The 16,117-nt window shown below is 35.0% G+C and overlaps 1 protein-coding gene across 1 annotated transcript in view; it reads right to left on the bottom strand.

The window, feature by feature from the left end:
• The window catches only part of LOC150100779 (centrosomal protein 43-like), a 210,818-nt gene extending 196,119 nt beyond the window's left edge, over positions 1–14,699 (bottom strand). The window contains exons 1-2 of the mRNA XM_090401945.1: positions 14,416–14,699; positions 6,945–7,142 (exon numbers count right to left, since the gene is read on the bottom strand). Coding sequence (XP_090258071.1) covers positions 6,945–7,142; positions 14,416–14,496 — 279 coding nt within the window. The 5' untranslated portion in view covers positions 14,497–14,699. The remainder of the gene's footprint in view (positions 1–6,944; positions 7,143–14,415) is intronic.
• Positions 14,700–16,117: the final 1,418 nt, after the last annotated feature.

Genomic DNA, 16,117 nt, shown 5'->3' with positions numbered 1-16,117 from the left:
CTCTATCACTGGAACCATGCAACTGTGATTCCCATCTTTAAAAAAAGAAGTAAGAATAACTGTGACAACTATAGAGGAATAAGTTTATTAGACACAAGTTAAACGATATATGCCCTAATACTGAAGAACATTATCAACTGTAAACTGGGAAAAAATTATAAATAAAGAACAGAACTGTTTTAGAAAATTAAGATCCTGCATAAATCCTATATTCACTCTCAAAGTGTTAACTGAGAAAATAAGAGAATTCAGGTTAGAAATGCATCCTAGCATTCATGCATTATAAAAAAAGCTTTTGACATGATAGACAGATATAAACTCTTTGAAATACTAAAAAAAAAAAAAAACACTTGACTATAAATTTATTAAAACCACTCCACAGCCTATATGAGAAAACAAAAATAAGCATAAAAACAGGCAAGAACAGAACCAAAACATTTGAAATAACAAGAGGTCTTGGACAAGGATGCCCCTTTCTTCAATTTTATTTAGTATATATGAATGAAATAAACAAAGAATGGAGGTTAACCAACAAAGAAGAATTTCAAATAGAAAATAATTTTATCTTGCATGCTTTACTCTTTGCAGTTATCAAGTGGTATTGGAACAACTGAGGACAATCTACAAACAAACCAAATTTAATGAAAAACAATACAATATGTCAATTTTTCAAGATAAAACTAAAATTGTGGCATCCAAAGGGAAAATATCCAACTGAACTAAAAATAGTAAGAAACAAGTCAACAATTTTATCTATTTTTGCTATAATTTAAATTATAATGAAGATTTAAACATTTCTAACAAAATTAACAAATTCTCCAAAGTAAATAGAATAAGCTAAATAATTAAATAAACATCTTTATACCCTTTGTATTGTAAATTAAGCCACATAAATCAAAGATGAAAAAGTCATCTTGTTTATGAATCTACTTACATTTTGTAATTAACAATCGTTAGATGCTTAACTTATGTATTTGTAATGATATTAAGAAAGGTGACCAATTGTTTTCTGATGATTTCAAGTCAGGGAAGGTAATAAGAAATTATTGTGATATGATGATCCTGAAGGAGGATTTGAATGGCATGGTGGTGTGGACAGATGAGAATTCTAGCCCGTTCAATGTTTCCAAATTTAAACTAATGAAACAAAGATTGATTGATTCATCTCATCCATCCCTTCAGGATGAGTAGAGTCTCCTAATGAGGGGGTTCCCTGAGAAATTTAATGCAGCTAATTAGTCGCTCCTTACTGCATCCCCCTAAGAGCAATATTCATGACTGTAATCCGTATGTTCACAGGGCTGGTTTGCCTCTTCTGGGGGACGAAAAACCCTCCCCTTCATAAAAGAGACCAGATAAAGGTTCCTCATGTCACTGATGGGAATCAAACCTAGGTCTTTCCAACCAAAGGGCTTCATCTATAATGACTGAGCTATGGAGGCTATCATGAAAGATTCCACTATGATAATTCTGAAAGAGACACTGATTAGCAGAGATAAGGAAAATATCATTCCTCTTTGTAAAGCCTTAACTACATGTGGATCATAAGGTCTGGACTGTGTTCAGATTTAACCATATGGATTTCAGCTGTATGAGGAAGTTAAGAAGATATAAGAATCTAATAGATAGATATAAGAATCTAAGATAATAAAGGACTGCAATGCTAAGGATTCCAATAAATTAAGGAAATGTAGGATGAAAAATGTGGTAAATAGAAAAGAAATAATATGATTCAGTTGTTTACAGTGCACCCTCAGTATAGCAAACACCAATATAATAAACTCATCAGTATAAACAAACTATTAATAAGTCCCAACCAAAGCTTCAGCATGTTAAAAGAATTACTATAACAAACTATTTCTGTGGTCAATATGCATTTGCTATAGTGAGACTCAGCTGTATGTGTTATTAAAGTGATTTTGTAGGATTATACAAATATGGTTAGCAGGGATGCACGGACCAGATTTTAAAACCCTTCATCCTTATGGGTACATTATAAAAAATGCATTGGACCAGGTAGATTTGATTTGCTATGCCTGTCTATTCTTTCATGTTATTCATTTATGTGTATGTTATTTCTCCATTCTAGCTTCAGGGATTTTATTGACGTTCAGTATTTTGCATTTTTATTGATATTCATTGGGGCATCTCAATGAATTGAGGACTGATGAATTGAGACATCTCAGGCTAGTTTTACTAAATTTTGCAAAATCTAGCAAAACAACTAAAGATGATAGTAATAACTTTTCTAGTTGTATAGAATTTAACTACCAACCTGCACTTGACATGTCAATAATTGCATGGATGCAAAGTGTCTATTGAAGTCGATATAACATGTGAATGCTGTTGAAATAACATCGAGCTTATTCTTTTGACATATTTTATCTATGTGGCCATTTGGATTGTAAATGAGAGTTGGTATTTATGACAACTGCTAAAATGTTTCATTAAATTCAATTTCAGTTTCTTTCAAATTATTTTTAGTTCCATCATCATCGTCATCATCAAATATCTGATGTGCACCTTAAGGGGGGGGGGGTACAGGATAATCATGAAAAAGCTACATCACTACTAACTTCCAATCAACAATTTTCCTCTAAATTAATCTTTATCTGTCAAGACTCCAGCATTATCCAATCTTATATTTCTGTCTGTTAAGGCACTTTTTACTGTATCAATCCATTTACATCATGGTCTTCCTCTGGGTCTTTTTCCTTCTAAACTGGCAAAGAACACTTGTTTTGCTAATCTTTCCTCTCATATTCTATTTATTAATATTATTATTGTACGAGCACCTCCATGGAGTTCAAAGACTCATTGTGGGAGACCCAAACTATCCATGCAATCTATCATACCTCTCCTAGAAATCATTAACAGATAAAGCATTAACAACTGACTCTGGCAACCCATTCCACTCATTCCCAACTCTCTAAGCAAAAAATCTAGTCCTCACACCCCTACTAACCATACCTTTATTCAACTTCCAGGATTGACCCCTTGTTCTGGCCCACCTAGCAAAGTGCTGAAACATTTCCCCTGAATCCCCATAAAACCTTGCATGTTTCTATCCCCTCTTTTTCTCCTATCAACAACTGTTTCAATCTGCACACCCTCAATCTATCCTCATAGGGAACATTCCACAGACCACTCGCAATCTAATCTTGGTCATTCTCACACTTATTCGCCTCATGGGTGCCTTCACACAAACTCACCTGCTTCCACTCTGAATGATTAAGTTTTGCTCAATTTGCACTTCAGCATGCTCAGTGAACAAAACTCTCTCTCTCTCTCTCTTAACACTTAACACCAAAACCATTTAGATGCAGTCCATCGACATTATACAAATCCTTCTTTCTGCCAAACACAGACCACAGATACAAATCTTACATCATTCCTTCTACACAACCTATGTATTGATTCATTAGCTACCAGCACCCTCCTCCTCTTCTTCCTCAGTTCGTCTCAATCATATCGTGACAGAAGACTTACAACTTTCACCTTCTTGCTCTTCAGTTTTGCCTCTTCTAACAACTCCTTTACATCCTCCCTCACAGAATACTTCTCACCTTTCAAATCACTTCTGCCAACCAAGACAATCAGTTCCTTTGCCTTACCTTTTTGCATCTGGTATGGCAAGATTAGTATCGGTAATTTTTGCACCAGGTAAATACGATTTTGTCACATTTTTATTAAGTACTCCCCCGATCATTGAGTGTCCATACATAATTTTCTCCTTAACTTGTTTTTCTTGTTTGTTCACTCAATCTTTATTATTATTTCAGACAACCAGATTCTTTCTCTTCTCAGCCCTGCTCATCTCTTGCCGTGTCTGCAATTTTTCAATTTCTTGCTTTGTCCTATGTAGGATAATATTTGAGCGTACTATTTCTTTATGTCTATTTTGTTCTCTTCTATTCCAATGGCCACACTTTCCACATTCATTTCAAGCTAATCCATCCTACCTTCAATACTGTCTACTCTACTAACATTTGCTGCATTCTTGTCACCTAACAAGTACTCACTTTTGAAACATTTAATACACACACACTCTCTCTCTCTCGCTCTCCAGTTTCAATTTCCTTCCACATGTCCTTTAATTTTCACAATGAATACATTTCACACACACACACACTGCACTGCACAAAATCCTGCAAATTCATATCACCTGACATGGCAGCAAAGACAACATAGTCTTTGCTGCCATTACTTTACTGCACTGATGCCATACCGACAATATTGTATTTAAGAAAAGAATACAAGATTTACTTACAAACTAAATAATTCAGTCAAGCACACACCCATTTAAAACAACAACTACAATAAGTTAACCATAATATTAGGTTAATACGAAAAATACGAAAAAGTTATTTATCCTTCAGGAGAGCTAATGACTACTCTACACACACAATATGCTACCTAATGGCATCAAACAGCATTTAAGTGACCATACCACTTGAGATTAGCTCTATTAACACATTCGTGAATGTAACAATGCTAAATTCTTTCCTAATATCCTCATTTTTAATGTGATACTACCATTGATAACATCTGTTGACTCCACTAATCTTTCTCAGAACTCTCATATTAGACCAGTCTTCGATCAAGTGTCTTATTCCAAACCCAACTCTCAAATCCATAAGTTAAAATTGGTTTGAACACTGTCTTGTATACAGCTAATTTAGTGTTTAACTAATTTCTTTCTTACTCCATATAAATTTATTCAGCTGACTTCCTACCATATCAACTTTACGCATTATATTGTCTATTTCCATATTCAATTTGCCATCTTCACTAAAAATTTTAACTAAACAGCTGAAATGTTTTACTTGTTCTGCAGGTTCACCATTCAGGTTTTCAATGTTTCTGCCTATTTTCATTGTCTTTATCTTGTTATTGCTGATTTTCATAGCAAATTTATTACAAAAGTTATTCAATTTAGTCAGGGAATCTTGCAGACTTGTACTGGATTTATTCAGAAGTATAACATCATCTGCAAAAATTAAATAGCTAAGACTAACATTACCAATTTTGATATCAGATTTACTACTGCTCTTCATAATGTAATCCATATAGATAATGAATAACAGTGAAGATAATGTATATTCTTATCGCACACCTGATTTAACATCAAACCATCTTCCTGAACTTCCTTCAATTCTACTACTGATTTACAGCTTAAACAGAGACTATGGACTGCTTGATATAATGTCCCATTTACACCATATAACTGTAACATTATGAATGTTAGTCTTAGCTATTTAATTTATGCAGATGATGTTATACTTCTGAATAAATCCAGTACAAGTCTGCAAGATTCCCTGACTAAACTGAATAACTTCTGTAATAAATTTCCTCTTGGCACCTGGTCATGTGCCGTTTCCAAATCGACAAAACTTAAATACAAATCCTTGTTATATTCCCAAGATTTCTCAACTATTTGTCTTAAAGTGAAAATCTGATACTGCCAATTTGGCCTGAATCCAGCTTGTTCTTAATCAAGCTTCTCTTCCACAAATGTTCTCAACTATATCAAGTATACTTGCATATATCTTACCTGAACACTCAGTACAGAAATACCTCTGTAATTCTCACATTCAGTTTTATTTCACTTTTTATAGATGAGTATTGTGAGAATGCACCAATCTTCTAGAATTTGACCCTCTGAAAAGGCCTTCTGAATGATGCAATGCAGCAACGTTTATACTTCCATATTTGAGCATTTTTGGTAAATCTACTCATTTCAGGTTTTTGATAATTTTTTTCTACTTCAAGTGTAAATATGTATTTACACTTGAAGTAGACATTGCTGACTGCATTCCTGTTGGGAGTTTTCTACCACCATGCTGACACTGCTTATTTCATTTAGCAGTCTTTATTCCAAATCACTCCAAACATCTAGAATTTTTTTATCTTCAGTTTTCATGTCACCTTTATCATCTCTGATTCCTTTTACAGTACTTTTTACTCCATTTGTAAGCTTTTTCAATAGCCTCCAGAATATTTTGCTACCTTCCTGATATATCTGATATTCCTGAATGGATTCAAGGAGAGGTATGATAGGATTTGTGTGTATGGTGGTTGATTTGGGTCACCCAAGATGAGTTTCCAGACTCCATGTAGATGCCATAAATAATAATAATTTATTTTCTATGTTCTTACCAAAGTCTTCCCATGACTTTTGTTCCAAGTCATGGGAAGTCACAGCGCTTCACTTTCTTACATTTTTCTCTGTATTTTTCTCTATATAGAGCACAAGCTGACTGACTGAATTGTCAAGAACTTTCCATATGCTTTCTTTTTTTTCCTTGACCATCTCCTTAACTTCCTGAGTCAACTATGGAGTTCTGATTTTTCTATCCTTACATACAGCCTTCCCACATGCCTCTCTGGATGAATCGATCAATGTTTTCTTCAGGGTTTGCCAGTGAAACTGCAAAGTTTGGTTCCTGTTTTCAAACTCTTACATTTTTTAATTCAACGATGTTTGTGTATTTAAGTCTACAGTTCATCTCAACACTCTTCTTTGCAATATGAAATTCAATTTCATATTGAATATGAAACAAAATTGAATATGAATTTCATATTCATATTCAATATGAAATTGAATTTCAATATGAAATTCAATTTCATATTGAATATGAAACATGCCTAATACAAACATTACGTTTGTATTAGGCATGGCCTATTACGGTTCAAACTGTGACCGCCTCGAGGATAAGGTGGTTAGTCCTGCCTCCTGGTGTGCCCTATGTCTGTAGATGCATGTGTTCATGGGCCTGGTTTGCCTGTTCTGGGAGATGAAAAACCCAGTTAAGCAACTTATCATGAGGTTATTAAGGTACCATATATCTGTTTAGTATTTACAACACAATGTCATGACATATTTTATGTGACACTATGAGCTGTTTTAAAGATTCAACATATTAATTAATTTGTTAACTTACACAGGACACTTCAGGATTAAATACAGCACTTGTGAATTCCAAATTGAAATGCTGAAGAAAATCAAGAAACAAGGATATCACAATCCTACCCTCATGGGATTCTGCAAAAGTCTGCAAATCCTTTCTATATAATGGAATTTTTGTTTTAAAGTCCTCTTCTTCCTCCAATGCAAGGAATATGCTTGCCCGAAGTTCAGCCTGAAAAACAATCAAATAGTCAATAAAGATTTAATTATGAAAGATATGAGCATAAAAGAAACTGATGGTCTTCTTAAAATAATGCAATTTCATCAGTGATCCTAGAACATTTATTTGCATAATTTATATATTAATATATAAGCATAGCGATACAAAGCTGTATCATAATATCATAAATAATGTATATCTTCTGTGTTATTCATTTCTCATATGACAAAAATCTTCCACTCGGAGAAAAAAAAAAAAATCACTGCATGCCAGAAGAAGACCATTCTATTGCACGACAGCAGATACACGAGGCTATTCCTGAAATCTGCCTCAGCCATGAGAAACTTTCCAAACATTAACAAATTTATGTGCATGAAACTGCTCCAAATTTGGGAGGCACTCATCCTCAAATCTTCAGCCCAACAGCCAAGACCACCCAATTTAGCCTACCATTTAGGACTCTAATCCCAACTTTAGTTGTCTTTCTTCAGTCTTATAACCCAGTATTAGAACCTGCATGCACATATCATTGTTCTGTGATCCCTGATGATGGCAAGGTAATGTTGCCAAAATATTAGAAGTATTAATTAAAGTTACTATAATTAATATTTAATATAAGTTGTAATTTCCTCAAAAATAATAGTTATGAATAGCCAATGTATAAGCCTTTCTACCAGAAGATGGTAATAACATAAACTTTTCTGGTAGTATTATCAGTGGGTATCATTTCTGGGAATTCCCATGTTACTCCTCTAAGCAAATATTACTTTTATGGCTATTTAGCCTATTTTTGTTTAGGAGTGCATCTTTTATAATGTCATTAGCTTTTTATTCAAATTTTAGGGCATTACTGATGTTTTATATAGAGAGATATATAAAGAATATATATTATTATTATTATAATTACTCCAAGACCCCATTGAGGTCCTTTTATCATACACACCTGCTCACACCCTCTTTATACAGTTTCCAGGGATGACCTCTGGTTCTCCCCTGATCTCTCAATGTTTTCTGTAGAACCTCTCCAACATTGATCCTCTAACAACCCTTTACTAACTTGTAGGTCTCTATCATATTTCTCCCTCTTCCTCCTATCCACTAGAATCTGTAAATTGCATCTTCTTAATCTTTCCTCATATTCGACATTCCTGAGGTCAGAAACTACCTTAGTCAGTTGCCTCTAGACCCTCTCCAACATCTCTTCATCCTTTTGAAAACCAGGTGACCAAATCTGGACTCAGTAGTCCAAGTGTGGCCTTATACAATGGAACAAGAATCTTCCTACTTCTACAAGTTAGTGTCCTCCGCATCATTCCCAGAAGTCTTTGTGTTGTCTTCACAATTTTGGCAATGTGTCCCTTCATTTCAGATCCTTATCCATTATCACCCCAAGATCTCCTATTTCCTCCAGATCCGAGAATATATCCACACCAAGCATAAATTCTACATCCCATCTTTGTTTCCGAAATTTTAAAACCTTACATTTTGCAAAATTATACTCGCATACCCATTCCCATGCCCAATCACTCAATTTATTCAAGTTTTCTTGTAAGGCCACAACTACTCTTCACAGTTCGTCCCAACTTTGCATCATCTGCAAACAACTGAATATCTCCATCCAAATCTTCGCCAATATCATTAACATACAAGTTAAACAGAATGGCCCTAAAACAGACCCCTAAGGTACATCACTACTGACTTTCCTTTTCTGGGATATTGCTTCCCCCCATACACAACTTGCTGATACCTATCAGATAGCCAGTCTCTGATCCAATGCACTAATCTAATATCCAACCCCATCTGCTCTAGTTTGACTATCAACTTATCATGCAGTAATCTATCAAAAGCCTTTGCGAAATCTAAGTATATTACTGTGTATTCCTCTCCTCTGTCCAAGGAAGCTGTCCCTTTATTGTAATAAGTAAGTAGATTACTAAAACATGACCTCCCTTTAGCAAATCCATGCTGTCCATTAAAGATAATACCATTGTTGTTGTTATCCCAATTATGGATCTTAGTTCTCACAAGCTTCTCCAACAACTTAGCCACAACACACAGATAGGCCTATAATTAGATGCTTGAGTTCTGTCACCTCCCTTATGAAGCGGCACAATCTTCCCCTCCTTAGGAACTTGACCCAGTGCAAGACTCATATTAAAAAAATATGTCAACTCCCCGGCACATTCCTTCAGAATACATGGTGATATATTATCAAGTCCCACAGCCTTATTAACATCAAGTTTACTCAACTCCCCATAAACCTCTTGCTCATTTACAGTCAGTCTCTCCTCCCCATCATCAACTGCTCTCAATCTCTCCACGAAGTCACATTCACAAGAATGAGAGACCTTTATGAACTGCTCATTAAGTATCCCCACTATATCTTCCACAACAGCTGTCCTTATGCCATTCTCTCCAATCAATGTCATCCTTCCATAATCATTCTTTTTTTTTGCTGGCTACATATCGAAAGAACTCCCTAGGATTCTTTTTGGCTTCATTAGCTAACTGCTGCTCATATCTCACTTTTGCTACCCTTACCAATAAAGTCACCCGCCTTGTCTGCTCTTTGTGATCCTCATGAAATTGGTCCACATGGAATATAGGAGGAATAATTCGGACATACCTTTGTAGGATGCAACTGGCTGTCTTATTATTCAGCAGCATCCCAGCATGTGGCGATATACATTCATCTGCTGTTAAAGGAAGGAAGTATGACTGAAAGTAAGGGGGATTGGAAAATGTGGGATAGAGAGATGTGGGAGAATTATTGGTGAGGCAAGGGGTATGTGAACTTTTTGAAAAACCTGTTTTTTTTTTTTTTTGTTGTTTTTTATCTTATTAAAGGTGAGTAGAGAATACTTTGAGATGGGGTAAAAACAGAAATTTTTGGGAAAAGGGAAGGATATGATGGGATAAGTCAGGGGTGGAAGCAACAGGTGTGGGCTATTTTGACAGCGAGTCGTCTTCTGAGCCCGCGGGGGAATTGGAGGCTATATCATGCTGGCTTGGTGTTTCTGTCTTTGGTGTATCTGTGTTGTTCCCTGTTGGTCGGAGTCAACCTAATTTTTATGTTTAAGGGGTATCAAAGGGTATCACATACCCCGTGCTTCACCAATAATTCTCCCACATCTCTCTATCCCCACATTTCCCAACCCCCCCCTTCCTTTCAATCATATTTACTTTAACAGCAGATGAATGTATATCGCCACACACCTGGATGCACTGAATAAGAAGACAGCCAGCAACATCCTACAAAGGTATGTCCGATTAATTCCTCCTATATATTCTTCATATATCTATCGATATAAAACATCAGTAATGCCCTAAAATTTGAGTAAAAAGCCAATGACATAATAAAAGAGACACTCCTAAACAAAAATAGACTAAATAGCCATAAAAATAGCATTATCAGTGTTATTCATATTAAACATATATCAAGAATAAATAGCATTATTCTTGATATATGCTTGAGAGCATATTATCAAGAATTTGATGATGACTATATAGCACAAGTTGCAAAAATGACACAGAGGTTGATGGCAATAATGAGAAGGGCACTGATCTGTAGAATAAAGAATTGACTAGATGCTATAAAAGTCCTTGATATGGTTGAATCTGGATCACCATGCTCAGATCTGATCTCAAAGTGATGAGGAGATGGCTGAAAAGATACAGAGATGACTAACCAAATAACAATAGCACTGTGCAATGCTAGATATTAAGCTGGTATGAAAATATGACTGACCAAAATATGGTAACCACACAGAGAAGAGGTGACAAGATAGAAATATGCAGTTCATAAAATGATTTTATAGGATCCAATATGGTTGAAAATGGAAACAAGTACTTTTCATTGAAAGTGAAGTGAGGGTATGAAGCTAGATTTTTTTTGTCTACAAAGTGTGTTGCCTGTAAGCAAACTGAATGACAGGCAATAGATTGTGTGTAAGCAGAGTGGCTCCAGTGCATATTCAAACTCACTGGTTTCTATATATAGTGCTGAATTTGGAAATATAAATAAATAAATGAACAAAATAAGTGATATTTTAGCATGCTCTATGTACTAAGAGCTGGTATATGTACATCTGTAACATCATTAAATTGCCAAGTTTTCATGTTGACCACATGCATGTGTGCACACAATGCACACGTGTTGTGTACACAAATTTTTTATTCAAAGCAACTTGAAATTACAACAGAAACAATTAAAGATGGGAGGCAAGACTAATGAGATGCTCTTTACAAAGAGCATTTTGCTTCATGTCTTCACTAGTCTTTCATGAGAAAAACAACACAAGAATCCTGATACCAACAAGCCTAGTTATGATGGTCCATAGATGATGAATAAGAGTTAAGATAATGTGCATCCTGCATCCTTGTCTTACACCTTATTTTAAATCAAACCCTCTTCCTGTATTTCCTTCAATTCTAACTGCTGACATACAACTTAAATATAGAATATGTATTGGCTGGCATAATGTTCCATTTAGCCCATATAACTGTAGTGTTTTTATAAACTTTTCCCTAGGCACCTTATTGTATGCCATTTCCAGATCTACAAAACTTAAGTACAGATCCTTGTCATATTCCCATGATTTCTCAACTATTTGCTTTAAAGTGAAAAATCTGATTATGACGACCTCTATTTGGCCTGAACCTAGTTTGTTCTCCAAGTTCCCCTTCTATAATTTTTCTTAATCTCTTTTCAGCATAAATCTTACCTGGAATACTTGGTAGAGGAATTCCTCTAATTCCACCCACATTCAGCTTATTTCATTTTTTATGAATGGGAACTATGAGAGCTATACTCCAATCATCTGGAATTTGACCTTCTGACACTAGGCCCTGTGAATCATGTGGTACAACTAATGCAAAACTTTCATACCTCCATCTTTAAGCATTTCTGGTCACATATGAAAGGTGATGACTGATAGAAAACTGAAATTCAGGGTGCATATTGCAAAAGTGGTGAAGGTAACCCAAATTTGAGAACAAATTTGGTCCACAGGATTTGAAAGGGATAAATTAACTGTGAAAAGGGTACACAGGCAGATAACAAAGATGGTTTCAGGACCGTACGATGTTAAGTTATTAGGATCAGCTGAGGGAATGTGGACTGCAGAGTTTGATGGAAAGAAGGAGAGGTGATATGATCAAGACTTTTAAACTGTTGGGAGAGGCAGTTACAGGGTTGACACTTGGGAGTTCTTTCACTTGGTGGAACAGCAAGAAGGAGCAATGACAAGGGGCCTTCCCTGGAAGTTACAAAAGGAAGCTGTGAACAAGAGGGTGAGGAGTGGTTTCTTTGTGTGGAAGGTGGTTGAACCATGGAATGCATTGCCTGATAGAGTGGTGAGAGCAAGAACGGTCAATGAGTTCAAGGAGTGGTATAATAGACTTTGTGTTTCCTAGGAAGGTCCTTCCATGATTCTTGACTCCATGGAGGCCTGAATAATAATAATAATAATATCATCTACTCCAGCTGCCTTTCCACATTTTAAGTTTTTGATGGCTTTTTCTCAAATATTGATATGCACTCCTGTTTGCAACCTCTTGAAAATTTTATACTACTGTTCTGTCACTGCTTGTTTCGTTTAACAGTCTTTCACAGTAATTACTCCAAACATCTAGAATATCTTCAATTTTCATGTCACATTTGTGTCTCACTCATAGCTGTTAACAGGAGACTGTACTATTAGAGTTCAAAGGGAAATAATGTGCAAATTTAAATATAAGGTTACATAGCTATTTCAAAAAAAAAAAGTATGAACACTAAATTGCAATTACTTTCCATAACTTTGAGAATGGCATGCAACCAGTGACGTAGCTAGGGGGATGCAGAGGGGGCAGTCTGCCCCAGGCAGCTCTCTGAACCTTTTTGAACTTTTGCAGTTAATTCTAAAATAGTCTCGAGAACTCAGTTCCAAATATTGCAATACTACTGCGAATTTTCCTCACAACTGCTGTAAGTGTTGCTAGTTGTGAGAGGAGTTTTTCTAAATAAAATTTGATTAAGAATTACCTACATTACTATGAAATAGACTTCACCAATGTCATCGACGATTCTGCTAACAGAAAAGCAAGAAAAATAACATTTTAGAATGTTGAAATTATAGTTTTACTTCCAAAATAAACATAGTGTTTAAATTTATTTTCCTATACGTCGTTTTGACTTTTTTTAGTATTTTTGGTGTGTATTGAGAGGGGCAGCAACAGTTCTAGCTACGCCACTGCATGCAACTGTGACAATTTACAATTTGGATGATGTCATAAATTTTCATAAGTTTAAAGAAACAACAATCAACTTTAAATCTACTGGAGTGAACAAGTTTGGTAAATTTCCAAAGAACTCTGTGTGTAGTGTCAATGCTATAGCAAGATTCTAATTTAATTTTGTATTTTTTTTATTATTTTTAATAATTATGTAACCTTATTTGAATTACAGAACTACACATTATTTCCCTTTGAACTTTAATAGTGCAGTCTCCTGTTAAAAGCTATGAGTGAGACACAAACAAGTAAGCTTATTATGCAACTCACATCTTGTGATTAATGTTTTGAATATTGTCAATGTCCTTGTAACATAGAATGTTATGTTACAAGGACATTACTTGTAAGATAAATGTCCTTGTAACATAGAATGAAATATACTAGACTTAACAGGATAAAATATATTAGACTATTTTTTTGTAAACCTCTCAGCCATTATAAAAATGTGTACTACAGGTGTTCCCTTAAAACATCTAGTTGCATCATATTGGCTTTTAGTGTATATAGCCTCGGTACTACACAATTTTATTACTGTTATTATATTTTTTAATGCACATTTCATTAGTGTTTTTGTATATAAGATTTTAGTGATCACGAACACACCATGCAACTTCGTTAAAACAGAGAGGCAAAATACTTCAGAAATTGGTGCAGTTTATAGCAAAGACGGTCCTGTATGATCGTGAAGTGAACATAATCAAGATAAAAGCATTCTGGATTTAGAGGTTTCTCAAAATGAAGAGGATATAGACAGAACGTCTCTGATAATAGCCAAACCTGAAATCAGACTAGAAATTAAAAACTGCTGAAATAATATCAATGCATGTTAAGCATAAATGTTCTGTAGAAAAAAAGTAACCAACGTTATACACGTTTATGTAGAATAATTGCGAATACTAAGAATTCGGTGGTTTTTTAATTTCATGTGGCCAATCTGAAAATTAGCTAGAATAATTTATTATTTCCACATTTATTACCATATTCTGAACGAATGATCAGACAAGTAAACTACCTTAATTTTCCCGATAATTCCATTATTTTCTAAAGTCTGAATTATCAAATCTCTTAATTCGGTATCTTCGTCAACAGACATATCGCTACCGTTAAAACTCAATACCACTCATATAAAAATATTGAAATACCAGGAAAACATAAGTATATATGCAGAACAGAATTATGTTGTGCTATCAAATGAAGGATATTTAGAATGCAAAAAATAATAATTAATGCGATACATCAATTTCAGAGCAAAATTCCGTGCATTTCTGCAAAACAAATATACTTCTGTACACACAATGCTCAGTGTTGCTAATTTAGGGCTATAAAATTTGAAAAGAAAATATTGTTCCCGTCCACATCATCCTAGTATTGCAGTCTAATCAAAATAATCAAAAAACCTTTCAATCGATGTTTCAAAGAAATTTATGCGAATTAAAAGATCGCTTGAAATTTAATTTTATTTACTTGAAATCATATTATTATAACTGTTATTAACCAAATATATCTTTTCAACCGGTAGTAGTACTCTACACATTATCCTGATCATCATCCTTTCAGGGATTTAGGCTCAGTGGCCTAAAAGTGGAGTTAGCAAGGTGTTCAGAACTAAGTTTTTTTGCTTGGAGAGTAGTGAATGAGTCTGTTGTGGGTACCATGACTGTGAATGACTACAAAGCAAAGTATGATATATACAATACTGCGCAAATGTTGGATAGTTCTTGACATGATGGTCATGGCCTTCCTCAACGAGTCTAAGGACTACTTGGAATAGCCCATAATAATAATGTTCAACCCACTTCTTTAGGTATTCATATTCTTTATACAATACGGAGTCTGTTTTTAGTTCTTTAAGTATTTTTGCCCTTCTTTTTTTTTATTTTATTTCTTCCAGAGGGTATAGTCTGCTGTCCTCCACAGAAATTTAACTTCTCCAGTTCTGTTATTTTTTTCTTTTGAGAGTGTCAGTAATTCACTTCCGTACAGTAGAGAAGGAATTAACAAAACACTATAAACTCTTATTCTTGTACACCCTCTGTCCAAAAAAGAAACAGAACATTTCGAAAATAGAAGAAACTAGTGGCGCAATCTGTTGTACATTTTTGTTGTCGAAAGCGGCAACCTTCATTAGTATTGTGTCAACTGCTCATGACATTTGTTTCATTAGAGGCCGAGTTATAGTGCCAAGAGTGACAGTGTGTTTGGACGAACGGTGGGAAAATGAGTTTCAAAGAGAGCTGCGATTGACTTTTGTGTAAACCTTGGTAAAAGTTTTACCAAAGCGCATCAAATGCTTCAAAATGCATACGGTGATGAATGCTTACCCCGTACTCAAGTTTACGAGTGGTTTAAGCGATTTCAAAGTGGTTGTGAGACTCTTGAGGACGACGAAAAGCCGGTGCCATCCAAAAACTGAGAGAAGTTAACATCCAAAAAGTGCGTGATTTCATCAAAGAAAACCCGAAATCGTCCGTGAGATTGATTGGAAATGAATTGGGGATTTCAAAATCAACTGTTCAAAACATTTTGACCGAGAATTTGGGCCTTCATAAATTAAATTCGCGATTTGTTTCCTACAAATTGACTGACGACCAAAAAATGTATCGAATTGAACATTCCGATGACCTCATTAAAACCGTTCGGACACAAGGACTCAAACTTCCTTGAAACGGTCGTTACTGGTGACGAAACGTGGTGTTTTGAGTATGAGACTGAAA

Source organism: Typopeltis vanoorti, chromosome 12 (assembly GCF_054136105.1).
Source record: "Typopeltis vanoorti isolate ZY-2024b chromosome 12, IOZ_Tvanoo_1.0, whole genome shotgun sequence".
Taxonomy (NCBI): domain Eukaryota; kingdom Metazoa; phylum Arthropoda; class Arachnida; order Uropygi; family Thelyphonidae; genus Typopeltis; species Typopeltis vanoorti.
The sequence above is the reverse complement of the archived record's forward strand: the minus strand, read 5'-3'. Positions and strand labels throughout refer to the sequence as shown.